The sequence below is a fragment of the Macaca fascicularis genome, chromosome 14 (assembly GCF_037993035.2).
Source record: "Macaca fascicularis isolate 582-1 chromosome 14, T2T-MFA8v1.1".
Classification (NCBI taxonomy): Eukaryota; Metazoa; Chordata; class Mammalia; order Primates; family Cercopithecidae; genus Macaca; species Macaca fascicularis.
Window position 1 is genome coordinate 112334326 of NC_088388.1, and position 15694 is coordinate 112350019.

At 50.6% G+C, this 15694-nt stretch overlaps 1 protein-coding gene across 2 annotated transcripts in view; it reads right to left on the bottom strand.

Moving 5' to 3' along the window:
• Positions 1-15694, bottom strand: part of DRD2 (dopamine receptor D2) — a 66851-nt gene that overhangs the window by 2444 nt on the left and 48713 nt on the right. Inside the window, exons 2-7 of one of the 2 annotated variants that reach the window (XM_005579675.4) lie at positions 12587-12902; positions 5961-6070; positions 4805-4941; positions 3364-3554; positions 2319-2405; positions 499-826 (exon numbers count right to left, since the gene is read on the bottom strand). In XM_005579675.4, the coding sequence (XP_005579732.1) occupies positions 499-826; positions 2319-2405; positions 3364-3554; positions 4805-4941; positions 5961-6070; positions 12587-12871 (1138 nt within the window). In that variant the 5' untranslated portion in view covers positions 12872-12902. The remainder of the gene's footprint in view (positions 1-498; positions 827-2318; positions 2406-3363; positions 3555-4804; positions 4942-5960; positions 6071-12586; positions 12903-15694) is intronic. The other variant, XM_045371008.3, reaches the window with a different exon arrangement.

Below are 15694 nucleotides of genomic sequence, written 5' to 3' on the forward strand. Positions count from 1 at the left end.
TGAACTGAATTTCCCAATTCCTCAACAAGAGCAATAGTAATAAAAACCATAATAATGACACTTACATACGGATAGTGCTTTGTAGCTTAGAAAATGCTTTCACCAACGGATTGTCACGACAACCCTGAGAAGTAACCTACTCTAGAGATGGGGAATCTAGAGAGAGAAAGTGACTTTCCTGGGCACACAGACACATGAAGTTCTGGTGCCAGCATAATAGACTGATCAAATTCCCAGACTCTGGAGTCAGACTGCCTGAGTTCAAACCACCGGTCCTCTTGGTCAGGTTTTATAACCATTCTAAACCTCTGTTTGCCCATCTGTAAAGTGAGCACAAGTACAGAACATACCTAATAGGGCTGTCTGTATGTCAATGGGCTTGGCCTGTGCCTGAGGAAACGCTAGCCCCATGATCCTGCAGCCATGGTTAGGAAGGACATGGCAGGGAATGGGACCTTTCGCAGACGGGGCTGTGGCCAGCAGCCAGGGCCGACTCACCGAGAACAATGGCGAGCATCTGAGTGGCTTTCTTCTCCTTCTGCTGGGAGAGCTTCCTACGGCTCATGGTCTTGAGGGAGGTCCGGGTTTTGCCATTGGGCATGGTCTGGATCTCAAAGATCTTGGCAATCTTGGGGTGGTTTTTGGCATGCCCGTTCTTCTCTGGTTTGGCGGGGCTGTCAGGAGTGCTGTGGAGACCGTGGTGGGACGGGTCGGGGAGAGTCAGCTGGTGGTGGCTGGGCGGGATGGGGCTGTACCGGGTCCTCTCGGGTGGGCTGGTGCTGGAGAGCATCTCCATCTCCAGCTCCTGGGCTCGCCGGGCAGCCTCCTGCACCAGAGGCAGAGGGCTCTGGGTAAAGCCGGACCAGTTTCCAGGCATCAGCCTCCCATCTCACTGGCCCCTCCCTTTCCCCCTCTGAAGACTCCTGCAGACACCACAGGGTCACCCTGCCAGGGAAGCAAGGATGTCACTGAGGCATGGGACCCAGGACCCATGGCAGCCCTGGCAGGATCGACCCTGTCCTTTTTCCCATGGCAATCCTCATGCAGCCATAATACCCAACCTCTGTTCTGCCGGGGCTGAGTACCAGGGACTTATCTCTTATGGCCTGAGCAACACTTACTGTTAGCAAAGTGCCAGGTGCTGCACTGGCTGCTGGGGCCAAGAGCTGATGATGTTTGACCCTGCCTCCAGAAACTCATGTTCCAACTGCAAAGAGGGCAGCCACCCCTGTTCTCCCTGTCAAACAAGGGGCCCAGTGCCCCCACTTCATGGGTATCTGCACCTGCACATACACATGGGCTCCATATTCTTCTGGATAGACTGATCCAGGTGCCAAAGGGCTGACCCCCGGGGCCTCACATCTTCCCTGCCGGGGTGACCTAGAGGGCCCTGGCATGGATCCACTCATGACCTCCTGGGTTCTTCTGTAGGTTCTCCTGTTTGAGGCCTTGGAGGTGTTAGTCTGAACTTCTGAAGTGCAGCTTCACTATGTGCCCAGGTGGCATAACTGGGCTGCTGCCTTGGTCCTGACTCTGAGGCTCTGTTTTGGCATCTGCCTCATAAACAGCTTCTTAGAGTCCTGTCCTTGCAGTGCAGGTGAAGGCAGGACACCTGACCTGGATTTTGTATGCGGCCCTCTGTGGGTTCTCTGGCCCTGTTCTCCATCCCTCTGGAGGATGGAATGCCTGCTGCTTGCATCCTGGTACAGCTACCACCTGGCAGAGGCGGGGGTCTGCTGTGCTTCTGCACCTGAGGGCTCTATGTACACAGACTGCTGCACCACCAGTCCCTGCAGTTGCTCTATTCCGTCCTCCCCCAGAACCTGCCCATCCATAAGGCAGCTCATGTCAGTGGAAAGAACACAGGTGTGGATTTCAGAGTCACACAGGTCTGGGCTTAGTGTCACCAACTCTTGAGATGGGTGAGTTGCCTAATCTCTCTGAGCCTGTTTCCTCTTCTGTCAACTGAAGATCGGTTCGATCAAAGAGACTTACCTCCCGGGGTCGAGGTGAGGATTTGATGAGATAATAGGGATATGGTAGATGTTTGAGAAATGCGAATAGCCATTATTATCATTTTTATGATGTTGGTATGGCCAACTGTTTTCTTGTACACATCCATGCCTTGCAGAACCAAGGTGTCTCACTCCATGCCTGCTTGGAGGTGTGCACAGTGAGTCTGCCTTCAGCTGAAGCAAGGTGGGGGTTTCTGGGGGTGCTTCTCCCATTGGCCAGCTTCTGAGGTCTCAGAACCATGGCCAGTGGGCTTCCTTAGGGACAGAAGGACCTGGCTCTGGGTCCCTGGCCTGAGCACTTACCACTCTCCGCCTGTTCACTGGGAAACTCCCATTAGACTTCATGATAACGGTGCAGAGTTTCATGTCCTCGGGGTGAGTACAGTTGCCCTGTGGAGTGAGCCAGCACATGGGTCACACAAGGTGGTGGGGATGGCGGGGGAGAGAAACCCAAAGTGCAGCAGTCCATGGAACTCAGACTGGGCAGAAGGGCTCAGAGATCAGTAGGGTGGGGGCCAGAGGAGGCAGCTGGGGCAAGGGAGAAGGCTGGAATGAGACAAACAGTGGTAGGTAGGACGAGGGACACAAGGACCTTGTTTTTTACGGAGCACCTGCTAAGGGCCTGGCACTGTGCTAGGCACACTCACATCCCTTCTCACATGGAATCCTCAAGACCACCCTGTGGGGCTGGTATTTTGATTCCCATTTAACGGATGAGGAAACAGGCTCAGAGAAGTTAAGCAACTTGCCTAAGGTCACTCAGCAAAAAAAGTGGCAGTGACAGGATCTGAACCCGATGTGTCTAACCCAAGAGCTCTTGTTCCTTCTGTGCCCACACACTGTCTTCCTTGTGAAGGACTGAGTGAAGGAGAGAATTCACAAGACATCAGGGGGAAAATGAAAGAGCAGCAGAGGAGAGGCATAGTGGAGAGAAAGTCAGGAAAAGGGATGTGTGTTTGGAGGGGAGGACAGAGAGTACGGAAGGTAAAGGAAAGAGGATGGAGGAGTCAGAGGGCGCTAAAATGAGACAGAGAAACCAGAAAAGAGGAAGAGAGGAGCCCACGGGGGTACCAAGCAAGAGTTGCCACCTTCAGTCACAAAGATCTCCAACCAAAGACTTCTCCCTGTTGTTGAGTGTCATGGACCCTGCCTCCCTCTCCTGGAGACTCAGATTGCTCCTCTGAGGTCCATGCCTTCAAAATCTGCCCTTCCCCAGCTCCTGGGAGTTCCTTTAGCCTAGACCTAACCCTTGCTGAGGTGTCCCAAGCCCCCACCTGAGCATAGGATGAACCCTCTTGGTAATGGTTAGGTGGGGACACTTGGAGTTGGTGGGGGGGTGTCTTGAGACCTTTAGTGGAGCCCTCAGGTGGGACCTGAAGGCTCGGCTGCTGCGCTTCGTGTTGACTCGCTTGCGGCGTCTGCGGAGGACAATGTAGATCTTGATGTAGACCAGCAGGGTGACGATGAAGGGCACGTAGAAGGAGACGATGGAGGAGTAGACCACGAAGGCCGGGTTGGCAATGATGCACTCGTTCTGGTCTGGGGGAGGGAGAGCCCAGGCGGGCAGGGAGTCAGCGGGCCCACTGGGTCATAATTCCACAAGAACCCATTCATGTCCTTCCAGAACTGAGGAGCGATTTTATAGAGAATATGAATGCGACTAGATGTTTAAGGTTGCCTGGTCATCTTAGATACATATAAATGCACAGCAGAAACCAGAGTATTAAAAACATGTTGTGAGCAAAAACCTAAGCTATGATGATGGACTGCTCCCAAGTCTTTCCATTACTATTCCCTCATTACTTGGTCATTAGTTTTGCCATGTCTGGGCATAAAAAGTGAAGCTGGAGTATCCAGAAGGAATGACACAAAAAAACTTTTAAAAGAGCAAACCATCATCTTAGTCTGACCTGTGTCTTGGGAGAGGTCGGCCACCTTTTAATGCTTGCAGCAAGATAACTTGGCTCTGTTTGTTGAACTCACTTGTGTTCCTGTGTTTCATATGTTTGTGTGCACTCCAGGTCTACCACAGGCCTGTCCTCTATCTCAGAGCCTTCCTGCATTAATCCAAGTATGTTTAGCGCTATTCCCACTTAGAATTCCTGTGATGCTTATAATAGATACTGAACCACACATTTTCAAGGCTTCACTGTATCCTATGTTGTTACGATCTCCAGAGGTGCACACCTGCCATCGCTCTTGCCTCCCTGATGAGAGGAAGTTCCACGCTGTCGGGGGCTTTTTGTTCTCTCTGTCTGAGACACTCCTAACTCTGCCTCCCACAGAAATGGGCACGCGGTCAGCTCACCTCCTATTCGCTTCTAGCTTTCCTGCTCCAGGTGACTCAGGCCTGGCCTGGGTTTAGCAGGCCCTGAGGGCTGCAACTTCATTACAAAAATACCATTGTCAGGGGCAGATGGAAGCCCAGCAAGCCTCCCCCATCCCGTGTGCGTGTGCACATACATACACATGCAGTTTGTGAAGCATGTCTTGCCTCTTCAACTTAATAACCAAAGTTGAAAATTCCCAGTCATCCCCCTGAACCATTATCCCCACACCTCATTGAACTCCGCTGTGTCCTGGACCACAGTTTCCTCTCTGCCAACCTAGGACAATTCTTGAATTGGGCTTGGCCCAGGACACGTAGCCTGGACTCAGTCCAGGGTGGCAATAGGCCCCCATTGGTCCTCCACCCATATCTGTGTCAGGGACTCTGCTCCCTCAGGGCCCTTTGAGAGAGCAGGGGCCCAGGGCCAGCCGAGCCCCAGGCAAACAAAAGCAGAATGTACCTGCGTTGTTGAGTCCGAAGAGGAGTGGACAGGAGATGGTGAAGGACAGGACCCAGACGATGGCGATCATGACGGTGACCCGGCGCTTGGAGCTGTAGCGCGTATTGTACAGCATGGGCATGGCCACAGCTGTGTACCTGCAAGGGTGGGGGACCCTGAATCTGAGGTGCGGGCCCAGGGACCCCTCACTCCACAACATGCACACACCAGAGGCACCCTCACTCCTTGGGGCTAAAAAGTTGACACACCTCTATGAAGCTTGCCTGAGATGCTAACTCAACCCTCCCTCCTGTCCCCAAACAAAGATGGCGAGGACAGTTGGCAAAGCCCAAACACTTAATTACTGGTGAGCTATTGTTTACTCTTGGCTCATATCTGTTATTCTAAATAGCCCCACTCGGATTTCAGGCTTTTCAAAGAACCATGGCGTGGATATTTGCACCTTTGAAACTGTACCCACTGCACTTGTGCTGAGCCCATGAAAGGTGGAAATGTTTGTTGATAAATTGTTAGCCAGGCCCCTCAGAGCAAGATTTAAGCCTTAGTAGGAATTAACAATGTCATTTGTTTACAATCCTTCATCACATTTGTTTACCCAGCACTTCTCATTCATTAACTTATTTCATCTTCCAAGAATGCTGTGAGGAGGTAGGGTCATATCTGTGCAAATTAGTGGAAGGCTCCAAGGATGTGGCTTAGCAAGGTGTGCATGGCCTGGGACTCTTGGCTATATGGCAAGGACATAAAATGCATAACCAGATACTGTAGCTCTGGGCCGCAGGTGTCATCAGTGTAGGTTTCTAGAAAATGGAACTGAGAGCTCCGAAAATGTCCATGATCTGCCCAAGGTCACATGAGTAAGATGTGATAGAGCTAGGGCTTCCATCAGAATCACAGTCTTTCCCTTTTATACCAGTCGCTGTCTGAGTATGCTTGGCAGCACCACTGCCCATAGATGGCTTCTCTTTAGGGAGCGTGTGCTCTCCTAGCCAAACATACACACATGCACGCCCATACACACAAACACACGGACCCACATGCACACAGCCAGCTGCACAGCACCACAGACACCAGACACAGACTGGCTTTGAGAAAAGCTGGGGCAGAGGGAATGGTGAGTGGCCAGAGCAACCTCTTCCACCCTGGCTGGGCTCACCTGTCGATGCTGATGGCACACAAGTTCAGAATGCTCGCCGTGCACATCATGACGTCCAGAGTGACGAAGATGTCACAGTGAATCCTGCTGAATTTCCACTCACCTACCACCTGGGGATAAAGCAACATAATGGATGAACAGCAGGAGGGGGAGATTAGCTTAGGTCCTGTAGCCTGGTACTCCTGGAGCCGATGAGGCCACAGACTCAGGAGACAGCTGTGAGTCTTGTGGGCATCCAGCTAGGGTATGGGGCATGATGCCCATGGGTGTCTGAGGCCCTTGCCCCTGGCTCATCTTTTCCCAGATACGTAAGACCACTTAATGCCAATTACTGTGCTAGAAGAAAGACAGCCAACTTATACGGAGGGCCTCAACTTTCAACCTTAATCTCTGCAACCTTTGTTAACCCTATGTGTTTTCTTAGATTCTGTATTTGTGTATTTGGCATCCATTCATCACAGAGACACCTATGTTGACTATATTTTTCTATTTTCTCCATTCATGATATGCTGGCACTTCGGAGCCTCGCAGACCCACAGAGAGACTTCCCGTCCCAGAGCTAGTTAATTCCTGAAGACAGAAGGTGACTGACTTGGAAGGATGCCTCTCAAATGCAAGCCAGCCACCCTGTTTCTCCAACTCACACACACATCAAGCCAATATTTCCTTTGTCTCAAATTATCTCAGGTACCAGAGAGACAACTAGAGATCACCCCTGTGGCCTAAAGCCTGCCAGGATGATTGAGACTAGCCAACCAACCCTAGGTTGCTTTTTTCTTTTTTTTTTTTTTTGAGATGGAGTCTCGCTCTGTCGCCTAGGCTGGAGTGCAGTGGCGCGATCTCCGCTCACTGCCATCTCCGCCTCCCAGGTTCACGCCATCCTCCTGCCTCAGCCTCCTGAGTAGCTGGGACTACAGCCGCCTGCCACCACGCCTGGCTAATTTTGTGTATTTTTAGTAGAGACAGGGTTTCACTGTGTTAGCCAGGTTGGTCTCGATCTCCTGACCTCATGATTGGCCCACCTCGGCCTCCCGAAGTGCTAGGATTACAGGCGAGAGCCACCGTGCCCGGCCCCCTAGGCTGTTTAATCTGCCCTGCCTTGAGTTTCCTGTGGGATCCCCAACAGGGCTGTGGCCTGGGCTTTCCCTCGCCCCTGATTCTGCCTCGTTACCCAAGCCTGCTGCTTCCCCCTGCATCCCACATGGCAGGCCGAGAATCTGGTTTCTAGGGATATTGTGCATCACGTTAAACTCTTCCCAATGGCACTGGCTTCCCTGTGCTGTCACTCAGCCATACCTCTGTAAATTAGATTCCAGGTAAAATTTTAGAATGCCCATGAGGAAACTGAGAACCAATGAGGAAACCAAGCCTCCGAAAAGTGCAGTGATTTCCCCAAGGCCTGTGGGCCCAGTTCCTGGTCCTGCTCTGGCCCAGGCTCTGGCTGCGCCAGGCAGCCCTTCAGTGGTAGGCGCAGTACATGGCAGAGTCGGGGCCCCAAAATTATCTGTTAAGAATAATGGTGAAGATGAAGACTCTCCATGAAACAGAGAAGAAATTTCTGTTCCTTCTTATACCCAGAGAATGAAAGAAGACAGATCTGGGCTAGTGCTCGAGGAATGCCCGAGTGGGCTGGGGTGGGCAGAGGGGTTGCTGTGATGAGCTGTGTCCTTGGTAGGATGGGAAATGGAGAGTCTAGCTCCTGGCAGCAGCACGTTTCTCATACACACATGCACACAGGCACACACACACACATGCACACACACCGCCCCCCCACCTCATACCACCCATTCACACACATGCACACATGGCAGACTGTCGCTAGCACTCGGGAAGCTTGGAGCAGCCCCAGTTCCCTGAGGATGGAGTCAGGACAGGGAGATGCACCTTTGGCTTCTATCAATAGGAGCAGAGGGGAGCGGGAAAGCCCCCTCCCGCAGCCTGGAGTAGGGCAGACTGCATGTCACTGCGCAGCTCGGCAGCAGGGCTAATTATAACCTTGCTCATTCTGATCACTGCCCTCTCTTCTGCTCCTAGTCATCCAACCAAACGCTGGCATTTAAGCTCAATGATGGGCACTGCAGCTGCTGTCATCTTGTGTGGCAGAAACAGCAGCTTGCCCCAGAACACAGCCAGCCTCTCATGTGGCCCTGTCTTCCCAGGGGCTCACATGGGGGCCCCGTACCAGGGCCTCTCCTGGCTCCCTGTGCTGCTGCGCTGACCAGGTGGGCAGGAGCTGACAGCTGGATGTCTAGTTTGGGGGTGGAGGCAGGAGGGCACATAAAGGGCTCTCCTGGCATAAACAGAGTGTACCTTTAGGGTACCACTGGGCAGGGAATCAGCGCCACCTGGTTTACATCCCACTTTGAAGGCCCTCCTAGGACTGGTACTTGGGAGCCGCTTTCATGTCCCTGGGGATGTAGGTTCAGATATCAGGGCCTTCCTCCCTGTCATCCTCCTCTCCTTCCCTCCTCTCTGCCATCCTTCTTTCCTACAAACACTTATTGAGCAACTTACTGTGTGCCAGGCTCTATCCTAGGCTCCTGGACACAGTCGTGAGCAATTCAGACACAGTCCTGCCTTCATGGGCATCTTAAACCTGTACTTGTACTGGCCTCTCCGGAGCTCAGAATAACAAAGAGATTTCCTCTGTGGTCCCAGGGGAAGCTGCCTTGGAGAGTAGTTAGGGCTGCTAATCTAAAGACTCAAGAAAATGCATTGGTGGCCACTGTCCATAAAACATCTACTGTGGGCATGGCACTTTATCTCATGTACAGTTCTTAAAACTTTTACAAGAAGGGCTTGCTTATCCCATTCATAGGTGAGGGAGCTTACGCTCAGAGAGGCCATGTAACGTGGCCAAGTTCACCCGGCAGGTGTGCAGCAGAGCTGGAATCTGAAGCATCACATCCCATGCTCTCTACTAAGCTGTCCTGGAAGGAACCATCTAGCTTATCAAAATAGGAGATAATTATGTGACAAGTACTTGGTAAGCATGAGGCGTGAAAAGGAAAGATGATTATTTCAAGGGTGCACAAAACTAGGGAGGGTCAGAGAAGAAAACAGAACAAGATCACTTGGTGATTTAGTAGCAGAGGAAGCAGTGGTCCCAGGTTTGCTAGTTGAACCCAAGGCTCTTTTCTTCATACCCCCAGGCACCCAGGCATCATTTCTTAATGCTCTTGCTCACATAAAGCTGAGACCTGCAGTATAGGCCCTGAGCTGGCTCAGCTAAGTCCTAATAACTATAATAATACTAAGGACTTATCATATGTCGGCACTGTTCCAACCACTTGATGCTCATGTCTTAGAATGCAGACAGTAAGCCTCAGAGGCAAATGACATGAGCACCTCTCCTCCAGACCTCCAGCCAGCTACTCCCTCTCCCTGCTGGGTGGCTTTGTTGAGAATGCAAGGGTCTCCCTCCCTCTCCTGGGTAATTTTTCCTAAAGCATCACTTCTCCCTGAAAGTCTTCCCTGACACCCCCATGCTGGGCCACATGCCCCACACCTCCTATGGGGACTGCTCCACTGTCACCTGCAGCAGACTGGACTGTAGGAGCCCTGTCAACTTCTGCATCCCCCACAGGCCAGTGCCTTAGCCCATTGCACAAAGATTGGGGTAAGACCTCAGAGTGCTCAGTCAATGCTGACTGAGTGAATGAATAACTCTGAGATCTTTGTTCATCTTCTCAGTCTCCTGTTCTCATCTAGAAAATAAATGCGCACAGGAAGCCCATCTTTAAAGGGTTGTGAGGCTGACGTGGAATGGCACATGTGGACATCAGGAACTCTTCCCACAGCATCTAGATAAAAGGAGTAGAGCTGGGAGTTGAACCTGGTCCTCTTACTCCAAAACCAGTGTGCTTTTTGTACACTGAGCAAGATAAATAATGCACACCTAGTCCTAAGCCAGACAGGCGCTGGCATGGCATTGCTGGAAATGGAACAGGAGGAAAAAGTCTGGATGACAAGAACATGTCTTAAAGAGGGGACAGTGCATGGTTGTGAGGGTGCACTGACAGGACGTCAGGGCAAGGTGAGATGCCACCTGGGACATTCTCTAGGGACAACAACTCTCTGAGATAATGTCCATTAAACAAGGCTCAGTGCCCAGCTCTAGCTTGATGAGATGCTGTGGGAGAGTCTGAGCCCTGCCCTGTGAAAACGGCTTCTGCACCCTCCTCCCCTGACACACTCAGCTTCACCTTTAAAATAAGGTGAACAAGCATGTTTAAAGGATCTGTTTGAAAGACTTACAGGTTCCTGAGAACTCCCTATAGCCCACGTACGGATTTGTCCCTACCCAAGTATCTGGGTAGGGACAGGGGGTCTGGAAGCCAACAGAAGCCATGCCCAGAGCCCCAGGCAGAACACACATTCCTTTGGGAAGAGGGTACCTACTTGCCTGGGGCGAACATAGGGAGTACTCTCTCCTTCCTCTTTATCCCATGGGGCAGTGAAGAGGAACGAGGAGTCCTCCCTATGTGGAGCAGTGCTGGATGTCTATCGTCATCTTCCTCTTAATCATCATCACCATGGCTGACATTTACGTAGTGCTCACTGTGAGCCATGTACATTCTAATCACTTTTCATACATCAATTCATTTGATCCTCAACAATGCTATGATGTACGATACTATTATCTGCATTTTCCAGATGAGAAAACTGAGGCACAGAGAGGTTGTTTGCTCTGCCATTTTTCCCTATGGTCTGAGATCTAGGACCTCCTTTGGAAGAGAGAAGAAGGAGGGGATCAAATGTAAGAATTAAGAAGGCATAGACAGAGTCTAGGGGCCCCCATAAACATGGATCCAGGGGGAACTGGACTCCCGGCCTGTGTCAACTGAATATTTTTATGTGGTTTTGTATTTGTGTTTCCTTTTGGTTCTTCCTTAATATCCAATTAGGTCATTTTGGAAGTTGCAGCCTGTGTTGGCTGTAGTAAAGGAAGCCAAGGGGTGACGGATTAGAGCTCCCTTGGGGTCGGGGTGGTGGTGACAACAGTAAGCGCACGAGCCCCTTGGGGGCCTGGGGACAGGGAGGTGAGCCACTTTCCCCCAGTCTCGCCTCCTCACCTGAGCTTGCTCATCTAGATGTCTCCTCTGTTTAAACCTACAAAGTTTTGGCATTTTCTTTCAACAACCCCTTCCCTCTCAGGCGGGGATGGCCTCAGAGGCACTGGTCAATTCCTCTTCTGCTCGGGACAGGAAGGTAACGGTTCAGTGGGCAGAGCACCGGCACTTTCCTAAATGCCTGCTCCCATGCCTTCCCATGCACCCAGACTCCCAGGTTGCTTCAGCCTTGGACAGTCCACCCTAGAAAGCCGGGCAGAGAAAGCGGCAGGATCCAGCTTGTGCCCACTGATGATCCCTAAATGCTCCCACATCTGCTTGCTGGCCCTGAAGGTGTCTTCCTGGAGAAGAATATCTGCTTTGGGATTTCTCCAACAGCATTTCTCCCTGTGACCTGGGTGAAGAAAGGCAACTTCTTCTTCAAAACCTCTATTTCCTATTTTTTAAATTTTAATTTTAAAATTTTAATTTTATTTTTTTTTGAGACAGAGTCTCACTCTGTCGCCCAGGCTGGAGTGTGATGGTGCAATCTCAGCTCACTGCAACCTCCACCTCCCAGATTCAAGCAATTCTCCTGCCTCAGCCTCCCAAGTAGCTGGGATTACAGGCATGTGCCACCACACCTGGCTAATTTTTGTATTTTTAGTAGAGATGGGGTTTCACCATGTTGGCCAGGCTGGTCTTGAATTCCTGGCCTCATGATCTGCCTGCCTTGGCCTCCGAAAGTGCTAGGATTACAGGCGTGAGCCACTGTGCCCAGCCTATTTCCTGTTTTGTAAAGTGAGAAGAGTAACATGGACTCCCAGGGTTACCAAGAGTATTCACTGGGTCTGTGTCAGCAATGCATCAGGCACAGTGTCTAGACTGTGCTGCCTACTCCCCATTTTGAGGTGCAGAGCTGGGCCAAGAAACGAGTGACTATGCAATTCTTCCTAACAAAAGGGCTACAGCACAGTCCATGGCAGCCTCTACCTGGAGGTCCTGGACAGGGCCGCAGAATAAGCTGCGGGAAGGAGAGGTGATATGGGGAGCATAGAGCAGCAGCCCCGTTTCTGAAGTGGGGAGATGGGAATGAAGGTTTCAGGGGCCTGGGAGCATAAACACGCCCCTCCTTGGGGATCCTCACCAGTTACTCCTATTTCCAATATGATGTAAGGAACTAACTCTGAGGCCAGTGTTCCAGCTTGGACTTGCCAGCATGTGATGCTGCAGCAGTCACTTAACTTCTCTGACCACCTGGTTTATCAACTGCAAAATGGTGGCAATAATGCCAGCCTCTGAGCTGCTGTGAGGGTTATATAGGAAAACGCTATATTTAAAGTCCTTACATGAGGCCCAGCACTTAGCAAGCACTTTACAAATGGTAGTTGTGATTACTAAGGAAACAATCTACCCGTTTCAAAAGGAGAAAAAGTAAGCCCAGAGTGAAGGAAAAATCACCTGGGGAACCACCAGGAAACTCACTGGTAAAAGCCAGTGGGGAGCTAGAGTCCCCAGTGTCCAAGGCAGGGCCCTGCTGGAGAAAGTGCTGGAGCAAGCGGGGAGCCCACCTACCTCCAGGTAGACAACCCAGGGCATGACCAGTGTGGCCACGAGGAGGTCGGCCACCGCGAGGCTGACGATCAGGTAGTTGGTGGTGGTCTGCAGCGCCTTCTCGCGGGACACGGCCATGCACACCAGCACGTTGCCGAAGACGATGACCGCGATGAGCAGGGTGAGCAGCGTGGCATAGTAGTTGTAGTGGGGTCTGTCCGCCTTCCCGTCCGACCCGTTGAAGGGCCGGCTCCAGTTCTGCCTCTCCAGATCATCATCGTACCAGGACAGATTCAGTGGATCCATCGGGGCGGCGGAGCCACTGGGTGGCCAGGCTCTGGCCAGGAAAAACGGACACAGGGTGTCAGTGGGTGGGCCTCTTGCAGAGGTCTCCAGGGAGAAGACCAACTCCTGGCATTTAATAATGAGAATTCTCCAACTCGGGATTTTAAGGTTTACGGCTAAGAATTTTCTTAAAATGTTGGGCCTTCTGCCACTCTTTTGCTAGCAAGTTTTTACAGCTAGTAGGACAAATGAGCAAGCACAAATTTTTTTAAACATATAATAAGATGAGCTTGAACAGAGCTGATCCATCATTTATTTATTCATTTAACAAACACTTCTTAAGCATGACCCATGCCCCACACACTTGAGTGAACCAGGCTTGCTACCTTCCAGTCATCGAAACAGAAATGGGTATTCATTCATTCTTGATTCTATAAATATTTATTAAGCATTGTTTTATATAGTTCTAGAAACATAAGCAGGAACAAAATATACATGGCTCTGCAGATCACATTCTAGGAGAAGCAACAGCCAATTAATCAAGCAATTACATCTATGGGTGATAGTTAGTAGGAAATGGAACAGGGAGAGAGATACATAGCCTCAGGTATTCAGGGAATTCAGGGAAGTTCAGGTATTCAGGGAAGGCTTTCTAGAGGAAGTCATGTTCAACAGACAGACACCTGAAGGATGTGTAGGAATTAGCCAGGTAAAGAACTGGGAGTCAGTGGAAGGTCTAGACATTGGAAGCAGTATATGCAAAGCACAGAGGTAGAGAACAGGTAGAGGGCCTGAAAGAGATTCTGGATAGCGGATGCGGAGGGACCTGGCAAGGGTTGAGTCTGGGGAGGTTGCAATAGGCAAGATCATAGAGGGCCATAAAGGTCATGCTAGGAGTTTATACTTGATCCTAAGGGCAGCAGGAGCCACATGATCTGATTTGCCTTTCAAATAGGTGATGCTGACAGCATTGTGGAGAACGAAGAGGAGGGACCCAGAGTGGAAGCAGGACACCAGCTGGGAGGCTGTAGCAGGAATCCAGATAAGAGATGATGAGGTTTGGCAGGATGCAGGCAGTGAGAGCCCTGCAGAATGGGCATCTCATCCCATGGAGGGGAAAGGTGTCTTGAAGTAAGTATCATCTGGGATGAAGTAGAAGGAGAACTTAGCCTGCGAAATGAGAGGGGTTGAGGGGGGTGTGTTCCAGAGAGACAATATGACATGGTCCCAAATCATCAAACAGCAATTCTGCTTGGCCAAAAATGTAGGGTATGGCAGTAATGTTGAGGATAATTAAACTGCAGGGACATTTGTAGGCCAGATTGAGTCTTGTCAGCTGGAAAGTCACTGAGAGGTTGGGCCCAGAGACATGACCCTATTGGACTGGTGTTCTAGAAAGGTGTATGGTGTAGAACAGAGCTCAGAGGGGAGTGACGTTTTGGCTGTAAATTAGGTTAGAAATTGTGGTCATCTGGATGAAGATAGTGGGAATGAGGATGGAGAGACCTGTTCAGAATCAGGAGTTAAACTGGAAATCAATTTCATGGTCCTTGGTCCTTGGATAGATGTGGGGCAAAAGTGGGTATGGGACAAGTAGGGAGATAAGGAGTCGAGGGTAATGCTAGGATTTCTGCCTGGGGCTCTGGGAGGCTGGTGTGGCATATTCACAGAGAAAAGGGACCAGAGGGGCTCAGGAACAGAGTTGGGAGGCATCAGGAGTTGATGAACTTGACAGCCTGAATTTTGGTTGTGACTGAAGCATAATGCACGGATAATATAGTTGGCTTTTCAGCTAACAAAAGTCTTCATATTTTACACAATAGAATTAAACTTATCAGCATTCCAAGGCATTCCATACAAAGCATATGACTTCCAGGTACTTTGCTACCCCAAACCGAAAACCGCCAATTGATGCCATTTGGGATGAACGTGATGCCATGTCCAATCAATGAACAAGACACACCTCCTGCAGTAGGTCAGAAGGGATGGTGGAAGAGGGTCTGCCCAACCTCCACACTCTCATCCCTGTCTGACACACCCACTCTTCCAGCTTTGGTAGAGGAGTATGGATCATGTCTTACCCACCACCATCACTCTGGAGCCTTGGGGAAAAGCAAAGTGCCTAATTCCATGTGGGGTGACATGGAATGCCGCCATGCAGCAAATCTTCCAGTTCTAAGGTAATGAAGCATGTGTCATATTGATGCTGTATTCTGCAAAGCCAACTGGGCCCTCTTCCCATTTGGAGCCCACAGCGGGAGGCCTGCATGTATGTATTGATCAGGCGCCCTGGGCTGCTTCTGACATTCATTTACTCAATCAGCATCTATTGAACCTGCTGGGCATAAAGCACTGTGCAAAGCAGAGTCAGGGGCCTGAGGCATGTGAGGCACACTCACTGCCCCCATCCTGACCATCGCTCTCAGCTTCTCCCCCAACTCCCTGCTGCTGATGATAGCATCATATACTTGTAAAAGGTTTTATAGTTCGCTAAGTTTTTTGATATACTGTCTCATTTATCTTCAAAACAACCGTCAGAGGCTTTTAATTATTTTCCCTGTCTATGGCCGTACTACCTGGAACATGCCTGACCTTGTCTAATTATTATCCCTACTTTACAAATGAGAAAGGGATTTGGAAAACTCTTCCCTTCACTTTCCTTCCTTCTGCTTTTCCAGTCCCTATGCATCCTTCAAAGCGAGTCTTGCCCAGAATCCTCCTGCCCTAGAATCCACCCATGTCCTCCTGCCTGAGCCATCACCCATCCTCTGCAGGGTCCTGCAGCACTGAAACACACCCCAGTGCTGCACGAGACACCTATTTAGGAGTCTCCTTTTTTCACTG